Source organism: Centruroides vittatus, unplaced genomic scaffold (assembly GCF_030686945.1).
Source record: "Centruroides vittatus isolate TY-2023 unplaced genomic scaffold, ASM3068694v2 contig_349, whole genome shotgun sequence".
Lineage (NCBI taxonomy): Eukaryota > Metazoa > Arthropoda > Arachnida > Scorpiones > Buthidae > Centruroides > Centruroides vittatus.
Window position 1 is genome coordinate 678,337 of NW_027122172.1, and position 18,027 is coordinate 696,363.

At 34.3% G+C, this 18,027-nt stretch overlaps 1 protein-coding gene across 1 annotated transcript in view; it reads left to right on the top strand.

Annotated features, from left to right (window-relative positions):
• Positions 1 to 18,027, top strand: part of r (carbamoyl-phosphate synthetase 2, aspartate transcarbamylase, and dihydroorotase rudimentary) — a 186,212-nt gene that overhangs the window by 125,033 nt on the left and 43,152 nt on the right. Inside the window, exons 22-26 of the mRNA XM_067269235.1 lie at positions 2,172 to 2,294; positions 15,231 to 15,413; positions 16,411 to 16,629; positions 16,773 to 16,943; positions 17,019 to 17,201. Of these exons, the coding sequence (XP_067125336.1) occupies positions 2,172 to 2,294; positions 15,231 to 15,413; positions 16,411 to 16,629; positions 16,773 to 16,943; positions 17,019 to 17,201 (879 nt within the window). The remainder of the gene's footprint in view (positions 1 to 2,171; positions 2,295 to 15,230; positions 15,414 to 16,410; positions 16,630 to 16,772; positions 16,944 to 17,018; positions 17,202 to 18,027) is intronic.

Below are 18,027 nucleotides of genomic sequence, written 5' to 3' on the forward strand. Positions count from 1 at the left end.
CTATACTACTGTATAACGCACTACTGTATTTTATTAATTGTAGTTTTGTGGTTTTTTTTCCCAACTTCACTTTAGTCGTCACATCGGATAACTTGACATATTTCCACTTCTCCTCGGGGTGTTGACTTATGCAGAGTCGACTGTATATCTCAATATGAGAACCTTCGGGAGCCTATTGAAAGAACCCGATAGTTCTACAATCATTAATTCCTACAATTCGGAGAGTTAATAATTCAGCAGTCACCACCATCACCCCCACGATCATTAAAACCTTAGGTATCCATTCTTTTCTATCACTATACGTGGTATATCCATCCATCCTGTTGTCTATCCTTTCTTCCTCTCTTTTCTTTGTATAAGTAGTTTTAAGTATTTAATCGTAGTCCTGTTTTTTGTACTGCGGTGAATATTTTTGGTTGTTTTTTGTCGCAAGATTATACTTAACGATTCTGTCCAAGTATCTGCAGAAATTGTGTATAAAAGAACAAAAACAAGGAGTGTCGGATCTATAAAAGAATCCTGTAAAGAAAATAAACACAGATGAAGAACATATGTGTATGTTATATGTTTATTCTCTTGTTGGATTACACTCACCCCATGCATATCTTACATATAACAGAGGGAAAGTGTAGCAATCAGTCTAAAACTGAATCCCCCAAATTTTTACATTTTTGGACTCGACACTGAAATATCGAGATACGAAGATTTAGGGGGTTTTTTTTCTGTATGTATGAATGTTATAATATGTGTGTGTGTGACATGATTTTGTTTACTCTGTTTGAAGCTTATTAACTTATATGCTTTTTGATTGGAGTTGAATGGTTAACACAAGAGTTATTAACCCATTTCATGCTGAAAACCTTTAGCATTAAGTAAATAGGTGGAATTCGTTATGCGGCACATTTTTGCGTTTTTCGGGTAATTTTTTAAATCGCGATATTTTGCTTCAATATCGCGCTATACTCAATCTGTTTTTTGTGTTTGATTAAAAACATATTACAGTTCACAATTGTTTAATTTTTAGTTTTATACATATTTAAAATAATAATAAGTTTACGAACAAAAGAAAAAAATTTCATTTACAGGGAATCGCTGAACTTTGTACATCTATTAGATAGAAACATCTATCCTCTTTTAAACAAAACAAACCACAGCTCTCTACCTAGAACAGGGGAGAAGTTATTGCCATTATTCACACTATGTCTCTAATTACTTATCTGGGAGAGTAGTCAATTGTTATCGTGAAGCGACACCGATTAGTCAGCTATACGACTGGCACGGCTTTGTTCTTATTTTTGTAAAATAATTAAATGTATTCAAAATATATATAAATTCATTTGACAAAAATTTTAAAGCCAATTAACAGCACGAACATATTCCATACACTTACTGTAGGAAGATGGAGTTTTCTGGGAATATTTATCGCTAGATAGTTTTAAAAACATATTTACTCACCTAAATATTGTTGAATTAGCTAATTTAATGTCTAAGTGCATTAAATTAGTTAATTAGAGCTAAAAATCAGATTTAAAAAGCGAATTTACTGTGATTGTTTACATTTTACTTCGAAGATTGGAGGCGGGGCTTTTCACAGCAATTTTTTTCCTTTCACAAGTCTGTGATTAGTTAAAGTAATGTTAACAAAGACAGAAGATACCAATAAAACCTTAGAAGGAGTTTCCCTTTGATTATTTTCAGCCAACTGTGTAGTTAACTGCAAAGATTTACTGTAAAATAGTAGGGGAATGTATTTACTGAAATATTTATGGCCCAGGGGTGGTAACAAAACACTTATTGGCTTAAACAAAGTTAATCAACCTACAGAAGAGCGAATGAAAGCTAAGATCGCTGGAAAACTCGAATATAATGCAAATTAATCAAATTTTTTGATTAATTTTTTAATTTTTACCGATCGGCACGTTTCGCATCACCGATAAACGAAGAAGTCACGTGATACATACCGATCGGTGGCTAACCGCATGGAAAAGGTTAATACCACATTATTATATTTTTCCACTAATAAATAGTCCACTAGATAATCAATATATAGAGACTTAATTTTTGTTTAAATTCAACTGCATATAATTTCAATCTTGTCTTTGTGTATTGCTATTAATAGCATACGGTATATTAAGATTACAGTAATAATATTATTTGTAATTTATTGATAGGCCAGAATTTTGGGAACATCGCCCGAGTCTATCGATGGCGCAGAGAACAGATTCAAGTTTTCTCGTTTACTAGACACGATTGGAATTTCACAACCACAGTGGAAGGAATTGACAAATCTAGAGGTTTGATAATTTAGATATGAAGTTTATTCTTTTTCTAATTAAATTAATAAAATTTTAAAAAAAGATGAATTTGAAAAATTAGGAAATCTTCATTTAATAACAACAATAGTAAATAAAATGTTTTTCAATCCTATTTATGAGCCCTCATCAGGTACTCTATCTTTCCATTTTAGAATAACTCAAATTCTCCAAATGTTTTCAAGTCAAATTTTTTGAAACTAAAGACATAACCATCGACGGCTATTACAGCGCCGACTGGGAACACCTCCGTGCCCACGGCCAGAAACATCCACTCGAGGCACTCGTCGGCCATCGCAACCCCAGCAAGGTATATATATATGCAAATAAACATCGTACTAAACCCGATAATATTAAGCCAATACATTGCCAACTGCCGTAAATAATCGAGTTAACTTTTGGATATAAACGACGGGGGCATGGAGGTGTCCCCAGTCGGCGCCGTAATAGCCGTCGATGGTTATGCTTTTGAAACTACAGTGGAACCTCAGTATACGACCTTAATCAGTTCCTGATGTGTGGACTTATACCAAATAGGACGTATACCAAATCAACCTTTCCATAAGAAGTAATGTAAAAAGATTAATCCGTTCTCGTGTTTAAAAAACCCCTCTTGATATGGTATATTAATGAGGTTGTAAAATAATTTAAACACTGTTTGAGCACATTAATAAAAAAATAAATTTTATTGTAGATTTTTAAAGTTATTACAGTATATTGTATTATATTATTTAAATCATTAAATCAAAATCAAATCAAACTCTCTTTAATACTAAAATACAAAAACAGAAAAATTTTCTATTGTATGGTAGAAGAGTCCCATTCTGGGTTTTTTACTTTTCCACCTTCTGTCTCTTTTCACTAGGATCAGCAACTTGTATTAAAAATCTGTCCAAAGAACTTTGTGTCTGTCTTCTTCTCAGGATGTCTGTAAAGTGTGACATTGTCTGATCTTCCCAAGTGATGCTATTTTGATTTGTTTGAACTTTGTTAGGGTGGTATTTTTCTGAAAAATTTCACGTCCATCTATTTGAAGAAGGAGCTTCTTCTATCTCTTCCTCCTCTGAGTCAGAAGAGAGTCTATCCATTCTAGTTTGATGCTCATTGTTCTCCAGTTCCTGTAATTCCTCAATGGTCAGTTCTTGATTATCTTCTTCCACATCATCATCACATACACCCAGTTCCATGGATCTGGCCCGAGAAACAATATCCTCTGCTATAGAGGCCCTAGATTTGACGTCCCTTTCGGTTACTGCTTGTGGCCACAAATTTCTCCAAGCGGAGTTCATTGTTCTGTGGGAAACTTCCTGCCAAGCTTTGTCAATGAGCGATATAGAATGTATGATATCAAAGTGATTTTTCCAGAACTCTCTCAGAGTTAATTCTGTCTCAGAGGTTACTTGAAAGCACCTCTGGAATAAGACTTTAGTATAAAGTTTCTTGAAATTACTTATGACCTTCTGATCCATAGGCTGAATGAGAGGAGTCGTATTAAGTGAGAGAAACTTTATAGTAATGAAGTCGAACTCAGGCAAGACGTAATCCTTCAAGCTTGGTGGATGAGCGGGTGCATTATCCATTAGGAGAAGAGTCTTCAAAGGTAGTATGTTCTTTTCTAAATAACGTTTTACTCTTGGTCCAAACACAACATCAATAGAAAACCTTCTTACTTGAACCAAATAACCAGGGTAAATTGTTTCTTAGGTGCAAATGTTTTCAATGCCTCTTCTGGGCTCTTACTCAAGCATTCCAAATCCATTGCTAGCTGTTCTTCAAATTTTAAAGCTTCTTTAGAACGTATTCTATTCCATATTCTTAATACACATGCATTCCAAATATATTCAAATATCATGAGCAACTGTGTTGTTCAAAATGCGTACAGGTCACATTTCCAATGAATATAAACATGTATAAAATAAATATAAAATAATTTAAATATTATCGTCCATTAGAACCTGCCATGTGGTGGAAAGTGTTAGTTCTTCTTTATAATTAATACTTTTGGATTTTCCTTCCACTTTGAATATTTCTATTGCTTCTAATATTTTAAGGTGATCCTTTGTGCCACAATTTTCAATGGAAGATGCAATAAAATCATTCGTCCCAGACTTAGAAATCATTATGAAAGGACTATCTCAAAACCAGAAGAAATACTATAGATGGTTGGCAACCTTTAGGATTAGAAGAACTAAGGAAACGCAGGAGATTAGAGACCTCAGAGAAAAATTGAAAAGAACTACAACGTGGATAAAGTACAAAGACATTATCTTGGTCAGGGCTGACAAGGCCAAGCTCATGGTTATGATGAAATGGGAAACATATGACAAACATCTAAATGAATACCTTACCGCAACACAATGCATACAAGTTGAACCCAACTGGGTGGATAAGATGCAGCGCCGGATTAAGCCTCTAGTGGGCCCTAGACAAAATTTAAATTGGGGCCCCATTTAAATAAGTTGCTTCTAAACAAATATTATATAATGTGACATTAGCGTAGCTAGCATGGGTGACACCCGGTGCGGATATCGTGGTGTCACCCCAAGTCACATCGTAGTGTCACCCTTTTTTTTTAACTCTTTTATAAAACACTATTGAATTGTAATATCTTCACACTCGAGCAACTTGAACGCTATATTGAATATGTGATGTCGTGACGTATAAGTTTAGATTTAGAAAATAAATCATAACCATACATCAGTACTACCACGAGAGGCGGCCCTAGGAATATTTCTAGATGGTGGAGGAATAGAGATCTCATGGCATACATTACTTCTGACGCACGGTTGGGCTGTTGACTTTTTTTTTTTTTTTTTTAAGGTAATGGCTACTCGAGCGGAGCTTCCTAGGAATTGTTAAATACAGCCTTTTCTGTCCTGTCGAATTTCTTAAACGATTTTTAACTCGTTTTGAAACAGAAAAATTTTCTGCACTGAAGCCGGGCCCCTCCGAATTACGGGCCCTAGACATTTGTATACTTTGCCTATTTGATAATCCGGCCCTGATAAGATGCATTTAAGGATTAAAAGATTTGCCAATACAAGGCTAGCCAACAAGCTGGGTATGAGGAACATAATTATGGAGGCCCCGGACGTTCTGAATTATTTGCATTTGGTAAGACGCATAAAGATGGGCAACAGCTACGCCCGATGGTGGACGAGGCAAGAGCGCCTACACGGAAATTGGAGAAGTCCTTACATGACATACTTGCCACACACTTGAACAATTATCAATGCACAATATCCAACCCGGTAAGCCTATTGGAACAACTTAAGCAGATCGCCACACCCAAATATGCAACGGTAATAGACTTCAGATCCTTATACCCATCCATAAAGCTCCCACCATGTTTTTGTGCAATAAGGAACTTATTGTTTGAAATAATAGGAGATAGAACAATGCACCAAGATGTATTGGAACTAGCTCACTTAGCATGTTACAATTCAGTGTTCCAATTTAAAGGGAAGATGTATGCACAGGGTAGAGGTGGGCAGTCTGTTATCGGGGGACCTCTGTGAATTGGTGGTAACAAATTTGGAAAGCAAAGCCCTACCTAAGTTCCTCCCAGATACTATTCTATATAGATGATATAACCATCTTTTGGAGAGGAGAGCTGGATCTTAAAAGCTTTATACATGCAATGAACAGCAATCCTTATGGACTTTCAGTTGAAATTGAGCAACACAACCAAAACAAAGTCCATTTTCTAGACATAGACATAATTATTGGAGGATCAGCCATACAAACAGTGGTGTACAGAAAACCAACGACGGTCACAACATACATTTTAATCAGGTCTTGTGATCCCTTCTCATATAAGATAGCAGCTTTCAGAGCATTGGTAATGAGAGCTAGTACACATTTTTCCACTGCACAAGCCTTATCACAGGAAATAAGAAGCATTGAAAAGATAGCTAGTGAATGTGGACACACCAACATTGTACGCAAGTTATGCGAAAACCAAGAACTTAAGCAAGTAGGGCAATTGGGTCTAAATGAAAGACATAATAGAGAGAATGAAGACAACAAAACAATAATTCCCGTCACATATAACCCAGTGTTAAAATCAATATATAATAGCATTGCCAAAAAACAAGGAATCAAAATAGCATACAGGAGATGCCAATCCATTTACGACTTACTAAGAAATGGAAAAGACCAACCGAATCCAAACAGATTACCAGGCATCTATGAAGTCCCTATAAAAGATGACAGATTCGATGGAGAAATGGTATATATTGGTGCAACTAAAAGATTGTTGGAGGTATAGTTAAAGAAGAACTAACACTTTCCACCACATGGCAGGTTCTAATGGACGATAATATTTAAATTATTTTATATTTATTTTATACACATTTATATTTATTGGAAATGTGACCTGTATGCATTTTGAACAACACAGTTGCTCACGATATTTGAATATATTTGGAATGCATGTGCATTAAGAATATGGAATAGAATACGTTCTAAAGAAGCTTTAAAATTTGAAGAACAGCTAGCAATGGATTTGGAATGCTTGAGGAAGAGTCCAGAAGGGGCATCGAAAACATTCGCACCTAAGAAACAATTTACCCTGGTTATTTGGTTCAAGTAAGAAGGTTTTCTATATATATATACAACCTGGTGTATTCAGTAGTTGAACACAACATTAAACCATTCAGTGAAATATTGCCTCGTTACCCAAGCTTTGCTATTTGATCTCCACATAACAGGCAGCTGACACTTCTGGACTTTATATTTTTTAAATGCCCTCGGGTTTTCAGAGTGGTAGATCAGTAAAGGCTTCATTTTGCAATCCCCACTAGCATTGCCTTAGAACAAGAGTTAGTCTGTCCTTCATTGGCTTGTGCCCTGTCAATGACTTTTCTTCTTGTGTGATATAGGACCTGTTTGGCATTTTTTTCCAAAACAGATCAGTTTCATCACAATTGAAAACTTGTTGGGGAATAAAATGCTCACTTTCCACAAACTCTCCAAAATCTTTAACAAATTCACATGCGGCAACTTTATCTGTACTAGTTCCTTCCCCATGTCGTACAACATTGTGAATACCGGTCCTTTGTTTGAAATTTGCAAACCAACCATGGCTAGCTTTAAACACCTTGCTTTCCTGGCTAGTTCCTGCTTGATTTTTCATGAGATCAGCATGTATCTTTTTAGCTTTCTTGCAAATAATTGCTTCTGATACGCTGTCGCTAGCACACTGTTTTTGAGTTATCCAAAGCAAAAGCAATTTCTCAACATGATCTAATGTCTTCGATCTCTGTTTAGAAATTGATTTAATTCCTTTTACAATGTTAGCAGATTTAATAATGTCTTTATTTTTCATGATTGTCGATATCGTCGTTCTCGGAATACGGTACGCAACAGTTAAATCTCGAACATGCATGCCACCTTCATATTTCTCAACAATCTCTTTTTTCAGTTCCATTGTGGTTCTAATCATTTTTTTAGTTTTCTGTTGCTTTTCATTTGCCTTTTTGCAATTCATGATTAATAAAAATAATTTTATTTGCAAATTAAAATCAGAAGAAATTTAACAAAGTTATAGACCGTGGCATCGTGAACGTCTAGTCTGGTCTAGTACACCAATAGTGCTACTTGTTTGTAGATGGCACGTATAATTGAATTAAGTTGTATACCGAGCAAAATTTGTTTCGTCCAAACAGGATGTATTCCGATTTGGACATATTCTAAAGCAGACATATACCAAGGTTACACTGTATTGAATTTTTAAATCAAATCATGTATTATAGTTGCATTTTCTTTTAATTTATTCTAATTCCTTTTTTAATGGCTCATTTCCAATCTGTCAGGAAAGTTTCCACATCTCTGGTGTTTATGCATTCATTTCTAATCTTGTGTTTAAATTTCTCCCTGTTTATCAGCATTGTGGGGAGTGGATGTCTTATGATTTTGGATTCATCTCATTTGACTGTTGTTCCTTGTATATTCACAGCAATTGTGTATATACAAGAAACAAGAATGCAAAAAAGAAATATTGAGGATGTTTATTATCTATATATATAAAAACGAATGTATGTGTGTCTGTGTGTGTGTTTGTCCTTCATGCATTACCACACCATTTATCCAATTGCCATGAAACTTCGGGAAGTTGTTTTAATACACTCCCGCGACAGTTTCTGGCATATGTGAAGACCACCATTTTCCCCCTTTCAAAAATATTTATATATGGATTAAGGCTTTTATGTCCAACAGATGGCGCTAACTTCCGACGACCTAAGTTTGCTTTTCTGTGAGGCATTATGCTTTTCTGTGAGAATGGACTGAAGCAGATCATTTTCTATCTATCTATATAAATAAAATATAACGTTCATTTGTTCCTACCGATTCCTTTGAAATTTTGACACAACATTGCATTCGAATACGCACGTGTTTTTATATAATATACATGTCAAAATTCCCCCCACTGGGGGGAGGTGGACAGGATTATGGCTTACCGTGAACAACTTGGCTTCTATTATACTATTTTAGATGCAGTTTTTTGCGTTTTTAATTGCGTTTTAATACGTTACGTCAACAGAATATACACTAAAAAGGGATTTTTTGATATTTTCCAGTGGGGGAGGGACAGGATTAAGGCTTATTGTGAAGAACTCTGCTTTTATTATACTATTTTAGATGCGTTTTTGATTGCGTTTTAATAGGGTATGTCAACAGAATATACACTAAAAAGGGATTTTTCGATATTCCCCAGCGGGGAGAGGACAGGATTAAGGCTTACTGTGAAGAACTTGGCTTCTATTTATACTATTTTACGTGCGGTTTTTTGCGTTTTTAATTGCGTTTTAATACGTTACGTCAACAGAATATACACTAAAAAGGGATTTTTTGATATTTTCCAGTGGGGGAGGGACAGGATTAAGGCTTATTGTGAAGAACTCTGCTTTTATTATACTATTTTAGATGCGTTTTTGATTGCGTTTTAATAGGGTATGTCAACAGAATATACACTAAAAAGGGATTTTTCGATATTCCCCAGCGGGGAGAGGACAGGATTAAGGCTTACTGTGAAGAACTTGGCTTCTATTATACTATTTTACGATGCGGTTTTTTGCGTTTTTAATTGCGTTTTAATAGGTTACGTCAACAGAATATACACTAAAAAGGGATTTTTCGATATTCCTCAGCGGGGAGAGGGACAGGATTAAGGCTTACTGTGAAGAACTCAGCTGTTGTTATACTATTTTAGATGTGTTTTTGATTGCTTTTTTATAGGGTATGTCAAGAGAATGTACTGTACAACAACAACAACAACAACAATTCTTTATTAAGCACGTTTGGTGCATTCTCAGTACCGTATGATACATAGCTGAGAATTTTTACACAGTATTTCATTTTGTTATACAGTATTTGTACATGAACATAAGATGTTAACAGAAAATATAATATAATATTTATAACAGAATAAACAGTAAATAAAATTTAACTATGTTACATAGCTGTAAATTTGTAGCACAATATTACAGTTCGTTACACATTATTTCTACATGTACATAATTTGTTAACAGAAAATTATAGCAGAATAAACAGTAAACAAATTAACTAACAAATATACTAAAGCTAAAATTAAACTAATACTAAACTAAACTATAACTAAACTAAAACTAGACTAAAACTAGACTAAAGCTAGACTAGATCTAGACTAAAACTAGTCTAATCCTATGTTAAAAATAAAGTAAACTATATAATATCTAATGTAGTAACATTTAAAGAATTAATATATTCGCTTGATAACCTGAATGAAGTGCAAAAGTTCCGATGCTCCTGTGGATCAAGTTGTGATGATAATTAAACATATTTTGAACTTTAACACTCCAGTGTAGATAATTGATGATTAACACAGTTGATTGATGGTATTCACTTTGAATCTGGAAGGCCGTGTTAATTGGTGGCAAATCTTAGGTGCCACAACAGACGAAGAGCACGGGAGGCGAATCTGGTGGTTATCACAAAGAGTTTGATGTGCAGTATAGTGAGCTCCACAATAGTAGAATCACAGTCCGGTAGCTAAAGTTCGTTCGGCTGGAAGTGGACACTCACTAAAGTGCACCAACAATGGAGCCGACCTAGATGCGGAAAAAAATGTCCTTCCGACAACAGATCCAAAACATTACACTTCCACAAAATTAAGGTTCCTTAATGCTGATATGTTTCTTCTCGTAGCAAAAAACGCTGTGTGAAGCAGTCCATTAATGTGCGTCACTATTAGGCAATAATGTGTCTTTATTTGATCGGTAGTTGGCACTTTCTTCAGTACGAAACAATTGTTGTAATAAAAACGTATCAGAAACGTGTTTAATGAAACTTAAAATAGCAAAGGTCACAATCAGAGTCAAAGAACAAAATTCAAATGCCAGAAAACAGACAAAAAGGGCCTGGACACAGAACAGAAGGACCAACAATGCAATTAATGAAGTTGTAGTAGCGAAAAGAATCAAGGAACTAGATTAGTCCTTGGTAGCGTGAATTGCAATGGTTTCATAACGTTTGACTAATTGGGAAAAAGCAAAGAAGATTTCTCTGTTTCTTATGAGATCTTCATGTTTGCATGGCCAAGCGAGGTTATTTTTGTTGGCTAAAATTTTTATGGCCAATCGTTCAGCTTCCAAAGAGATGCAGCTGAAGAGATAATGGTCAACGTCATCCGGGTGATTGCAGATGGCACATAAAGGGTTTTCTTTATTAGCGAATCGTTGAAGATATGTTGAAAATTTACCGTGTCCGGTAAGGAATTGAGTAAGAGAGGAATTCGGAGTTACCCATTTATATTTATCGTGAAAGTCCTTAATATTAGGTATAAAGTTAAAAGTTATGGCATTATGTTTGTGTTCCCATTCTAGTTGCCAGTCGATGGAGCAGATCTTCGTATAATAATTTTCTAATCCCTTTTCGACTAATTTTATTGTATATGATGTCCAGTGACTCATCCATAGCAGCCTCCTTAGCCAACTGGTCCGCTCGTTCATTGCCCATTGTGTTCTGATGACCTCTAGTCCAGGAAATGGTATATGTGTTACAGGAAGTATAGATTAGATTGCGGATGGTGGTGGCAATCGGATGAAGTTGTTTGCTGCATAGTAGTTGTATAGCAGAAAAACAATCACTCATAATGTGAACGTTCGTGTGGATAAAACCTTGCTCAATCCAGTGAGTGGCCGTATGGATTGCAAGTAACTCCGCCTGGAATACAGTGCAATTTTTGTGTAATTTTCCTTTCTGGTTGTAGATTTCAACACCGTTAACATAGGCCACAAAAGCACATCCAATAGAGTTGTCAATGCCAGAGCCGTCAGTATAGACTACAAGGTCCGAGTAAGTTGGTGGTACAGTACTGAATATGTTGCTAATATTGGGAGGCAGACTGCTGGCAACGGGACTTAGGTGTTCATAGTTGCTGGAGCTGAAGGAGAAGGAGGGAGTACAGATGTCAGTTCCCAGTTTAAGATGAAACAAATTATACTCCATTTCAATAATCTCAGTTATTGGAGGTTTTTTAGAGATCACCTGTAAACTGCAGGTTGGGGTAGTCCGGTAAGCCCTGGTAATTAAAAGAAGCGCCTTCCGTTGAGAGGATATGAGTTTTCTGCGAGGATGTACTTTTTGTACAGCACTGCCCCAACAGCAACAGCCATATGTGATAATGGGGATATAGATTTTGTCATATATGATACTGATGGCCTGAGAGGAAAGTCTCCAATGTTTACGTGCTATTTCCGAAAAGGCTTGAAAAATTAACGATGTTCTATTAGCTACATATTTTATTTGCTCGTCCCAACCGAGTCGAAAATCTAGCCAAACTCCTAGGTATTTAATGCATTTATCAATTTTGATGGAGTATTTATTCATTTTTATTGTTGGTGAACGAAGATATAGATTTGGATTTCTTGGCTTATTAAAGACAATACCAACAATTTTTGTTGGGTTAAATTGTAATTTATGTTCTGTTCCCCATTGATAAATCAGTTGTAAAGTATCGTTCCCACGTTTTTCTAGCACTGCACGGGACCTGCCGCCAATCATGATTAGGACATCGTCCGCGTAAGCTGTCATTGCATCTTGCCCAAAGTTGTTTGTACTGTACACTAAGAAGGAATTTTTTGAAATTCACCCCACGGGGGTAATGTTATACATTTATAATAGATGCATTTTGAGCCACAACAACGCGTGGCCGAGTCAGCTAGTATGTTTATAAATCTGTTAGCATATCTTTGACATAAGTTCTCTGTTTAAGAAAAAGTTTTCATCTGTAATAAATTCAGCAAAATACAGTCGAGTCCACGTAAGTCGTCATAGGTATAACTAGACACTGTCAGTTAAGTAGTCAGTTTTCTGTGGTCCTGGCCGACTTACATAGGCATTAATGTTAAAAAACTTTGGTTTACTCGACACCATTTAACTCATCATCACTGGATAAATCGACATATTTTTTATTTCCCACACTCATTTAGACATCTGATAAGTCAACTCCCCTCCTCAAAAAAATGAGTTCACACCACACAGCTTAACATCACAGCAGAATTTGATTTTGCATTTTTTCGCCCTTCATTCATGCATTATTTGCAGCAAGTGTTCCAAAACCCAACAATGCTTACTCTGAAGGAAAAATACAAGCTTGTATCTGATTTTTAAAGTAATAAAATTTTGCAAGCCAAATTCGCAAAACAAAAAAACCTTCCAAGAACAACATTGGTGGGAATTCTGAAGAAAAAAGAGGAAATTAAGAAACTTTCTCTTGGGTCTTTGTCTCGGCTGTCTCGAAAACACCATAGAAAGTCGCCGTACAAAGTTGTCGAAGATGCTCTGCTACATTGGCTAAAGTAAGTTTGTTCATTGAATCTTCCTATTTCGGGGCTAATACTGAAACAAAAAGTGATGGAAATCACTGGGGTACTTGGAGTAGAAATCAACTTTAGTGCCAGTGATGGATGGTCAGAGAGATGCATGTACTATATAAAGCACTACAGTATTTTCCTAATTGTAGTTTTGTGATTTTTTCAACTTTGTTTTAGTTGTCATATTGAATTACTTGATGCATTTCTACTTCCTCTTGGGGTGTTGACTTATGCAGACTCAACTGTATATATAAATCATAACAACATGGATTGAGAGCACCTTGGATAATGTAATGCAATATTATAAAATTTAAGTTTTGTAACAATTACAGTTAAAATTTCTGTTGTCACAAAAAGTCACCAGAACAAATTCTCTTTAAAACTTTGAGCTCTTTTCAAGTACTATGCATTATTTGGCACAGATTTATGAAATAAATCAGCATCATACTATACCATGTTCTCTTGTATTTGTTGGTAAATACTCTTCTCTAGTTCACTTCTGATAATGCAATTATTCAGGACTCTGCCATATTTTTAAGTATGACTTCATAATGGACTTCTTTGCTATAGAATTTTTATAAGATTCTTACTCCATAAAGACTTCTAAAAGCAATTTTGCTTATTTATTGCTTTGTACTAGCTTAAAATGAAGCCAGGAAAAACCTATAAAGAAATGTCAGTTCTGCTAGTATTTAATTGTGTTCCAACCATGTTGAGAATAATGATGAAGTTTTATATATTTTTATACTTTTTATTTGTACTGTATACACACCATTCATAGGAAATATGAATAATAAAATAAAATATTAGTGACAGTTTTTTAATCTGCAGTTTACTCTGTCAAATAATAAGTACATAATATTTGTTATAAATAGCTTATTAGTAAGGCGATCTTGTCTAGAATAGACATAGCCTAAATTTTTCTTTATTTTTATATTTAGAGACTTAAAGATTATTGTGTAGATTGACTTAGATCAGTCAAAAACATTGAGTTATAAAAGTCATTGGGATATGCTATTTTGATATCTCTAAATATAAGAAATGTGTAAAGTTTAGTTCTACACTAAGGAATAAAAGCACAGACAAAGAATAAAGCATTTTATAAATACAGTGGAACCTCGCATAACGAGTATTTTACATAACAATCAAAACAAATTGTAAAAAAGCGACTCACTTAACGAGTGACATTTTGCATAATGAGTGACGAGAAGAGGGGAAGTCCCAGATTGTGCACATGCGCCATCAGTCTGTGTTTATCACTCATTCTGCTAGCATCTTAGTGTCGCTTGTGATCAAATATTTTTCCAAACTTGCGTTCACACATATTACGTATAAACATTAACAACCATCGCCCATTATATAATAAACACGCAAAATGATATGCCAAATTTTTGGGCTATGTAAAGACTACAATTAAATATTAGAAATTAATTAATTTGACTAGAGGTAGGGAGTTACGCTGCTATCTTGCATTAAATTTAATGACCAATTCCAGATTAAATTTTTAAATTGTCTAAATTAAAAATTAATCATTTCTAATTATTAAATTTAATACAAGATGCAGCATAACTGCCTGCCTCTAATCAAATTAATTATATTTAATTGAATTTGCATTCCAGGTGGGTTCATTCCATGCTAGAAGAATAGATGATGATGATTCACGCTTCTTAACAATGTATATTGTATCCTAATTTTCTTTAAATAAGCGTTACATACATAAAATATTTGAGATTTTTTTTTTCAGCATGGAACACGTTATCGTATCTTACATTGATTTATATGGGAAAAATTGTTTTGCTTAACAGGTGTCTCGCATCACAAGTTAGATTCTGGAACGAATTATGCTTGTTAAGTGAGGTTCCACTGTAAATTATTTTTTGTTTGTGCTCTCATTTCTTAGTAAATGTATCATTAACTCTATCCTTTTGTGTCTTAATTGTTCCCTAGAAACAGTTGTTAAGTGATCTGTTCTATTTAGTTCAATAAAAGTTTAATTTGCTAAAGAAATAAGTACTTTTTATTTTAGTAGACTTAAGTTATTAATAATTTTTGTCCTCTTCAGACGGCAAAGCAGTTTTGCGAAGAAGTTGGATATCCCTGTCTTGTTCGTCCCTCTTATGTTCTGAGCGGTGCTGCCATGAACGTGGCTCATTCTCACCATGATTTGGAAATGTATTTGACAGAAGCTTCTGCAGTTTCTAAGGAACATCCTGTTGTCATCACCAAATATCTTATTGAAGCAAAGGTAACAAGATGATAATTTCTTTTTTACATAAAAACAATATAAAAATTATTTAAATTCACCAAAACATTTAAAATTCTCTTTTTCAATGTAAAAAAGAAAATACTGTTCCTTCCAGTCTGATTGATTTTTAGCTTTATAAATTTTATACAAGGTGTCCCACTCACTGAACCCAATACAAATGAATTTAAGCAAATGGCACTCTTTAGAAACTTTATTTTAACATTATTTAAATATAAATAAACTTACAGAAGAAGCTGAAAGTGGTGTTTGTGGGCATCTATGCATGTTTGTGTATGTGTAATCACATTTAGACTGAGCTTATATTGATAGCTTTGATACTTCAGCAAATGCTTTCCTTCATTCTTCATATAGTTCTGGGATTGGTCTCATATACTTTTTTAAATATCTCCTATAATATTTACATCAATAAAGTTTTATCACCTCATTTTGGCCAATTTTAAATAGGACATCATGTATAAATATTTGCATATACTGTACATGTACTGTACAGTATATACCTTTATACAAATAAGGTAGGTCTATATTGAATCTACATTTTTAACCTGGATACAGAAAAAGTAATTAATACTTTCTGTGTTTACCCAAAAGTTTAAAAGACTATTAACAGATTCAAATTGTCAACCTTTGGATATGTGTTCTGACTTCTGTTCATTGGACATACTATTCAGTACCAGATATCTTAGTATAAAAATCAGTTAGCTTCTCTGACCAAAGATTTAAAAGAGAGGTGATGGTTCATTTATGGAAGTACACTTAAGATCTGTATATTTTACATCATCTTCTGTAGATGATGTAAAATATGCAAAAATGATTGTGTTTCTTCTATGATTGTAATCCTGCTTGAGAATTGTACTGAGTGTAATTCTTGAGCAAGACGATGAGGAAATGAGTAATCGGTTACGAACATTGCCTAGTCGTAGCTTAAATTTCATAGTATATAGTCAAATTTCTTACAAAATAAACCTCTACTTTTCAGGAAATTGACATTGATGCAATTGCAATGGAAGGAGAACTATTATGCATGGCTGTTTCTGAACATGTAGAAAATGCTGGTGTTCATTCGGGTGATGCAACTCTGGTTACACCACCGCAGGATCTTAATTCTCAAACATTATCTAAAATCAGAGCTATTTGTCATGCAATTGGAAGAGCACTGGAAGTGAATGGTCCTTATAATATTCAGTTGATTGCAAAGGTTAGTATATAGTTAATGAAAAGATAAAATATATATTGAAGCATAATAGTCATATAAGCATAATATTTATAGTCATATAAAGCTTTGTAATGCTGTTCTTGGGACTGTTTTTTAAAAATTTAATTTTTTTTATGATATTGCAGGATAATCAATTGAAAGTTATTGAATGCAATCTCAGGGTGTCAAGATCTTTTCCTTTCGTGTCTAAAACACTGAATTGTGACTTCATTGCCCTTGCCACTCAAGTTATAATGGGAGAAAAGCCTGAAATCATGCCAGATGTTATGCTTGGTTGCGGAAGAGTGGGCGTAAAAGTCGGTAACATTTAAATTTTTAAAACAAATAAAAGCGTGATAAATATTTAAATTTGTTTTGATTTAAAATATCAGGTACCGGTATTTTCTTTTTCTCGTCTTGCCGGAGCCGACGTTACTCTGGGCGTGGAAATGGCCAGCACGGGAGAGGTAGCCTGTTTTGGAGAAAATTGTTACGAAGCCTATCTTAAATCAATGATCAGTACTGGTTTTTGCATTCCCCGTCACACTATATTACTTTCCATTGGAAGTTATAAGGTATTGGAAGTTTTTCAATAAACAATTAAACTTATTCTGCAAATTATATTAGCATATGTTTCAACTACATATATTTAAATAATAAAAGTATTTCTTAGATGCAGTCCTTTTGAGTTTGTATAATAGCAAACAAACCAAATATCAAGTACTAGTGTCTTGCTCTGTTGTTGAAAATTCAAATTTCATTGCAGTCTGACTTTTCAAGGAATTTTAATGCTCAAATTAATTATTAATTTCAATTATCAGAACTGTAAATTGATTTGTTTTCATACTCAATACTGTCTACTTCATAAGAGGAAATTGGCAGCACCATGTTATCATCTTATTCTCGTCCTTTTCGTCGAGTTACATCTATCGTGTTACTTGTTTTCAAGAATGCACTTCTCGGATACTTGCTCAATTCTTTCGAGAATCGAATGAGTTTCCGAGTTCTTGATTATTAAAAGTATTTAATTTTGACAAGTACTAATATTAAGAAAGATCTTGTGTCCATATGTCCTCTTAACACATGACTTTCATTTCTCTGAAAGGTTTCATGCTATGTGATAACCATTAAACATGCAGAAGACTTCACTTATGTGTCTACAAGGGATATATTATTTTTCCATTTACTTTGGTTAAGTTACTTGTTTGTACCTAACAACCTCTTCTGTTTTCATATTAGATGTTTCTGTCATAATAATAAAATTTCGTATAGAAAATTGTCTCATTCTGAAGTTTTTTCTGTTTAGGCAGGTTTCTGTATATTTGGATTTTATGGTATTAAAGTTACGGTATTAAGAATTTCATTTGGGTCAAAGTTTAGTTATCCAATAAGAAAAAATGA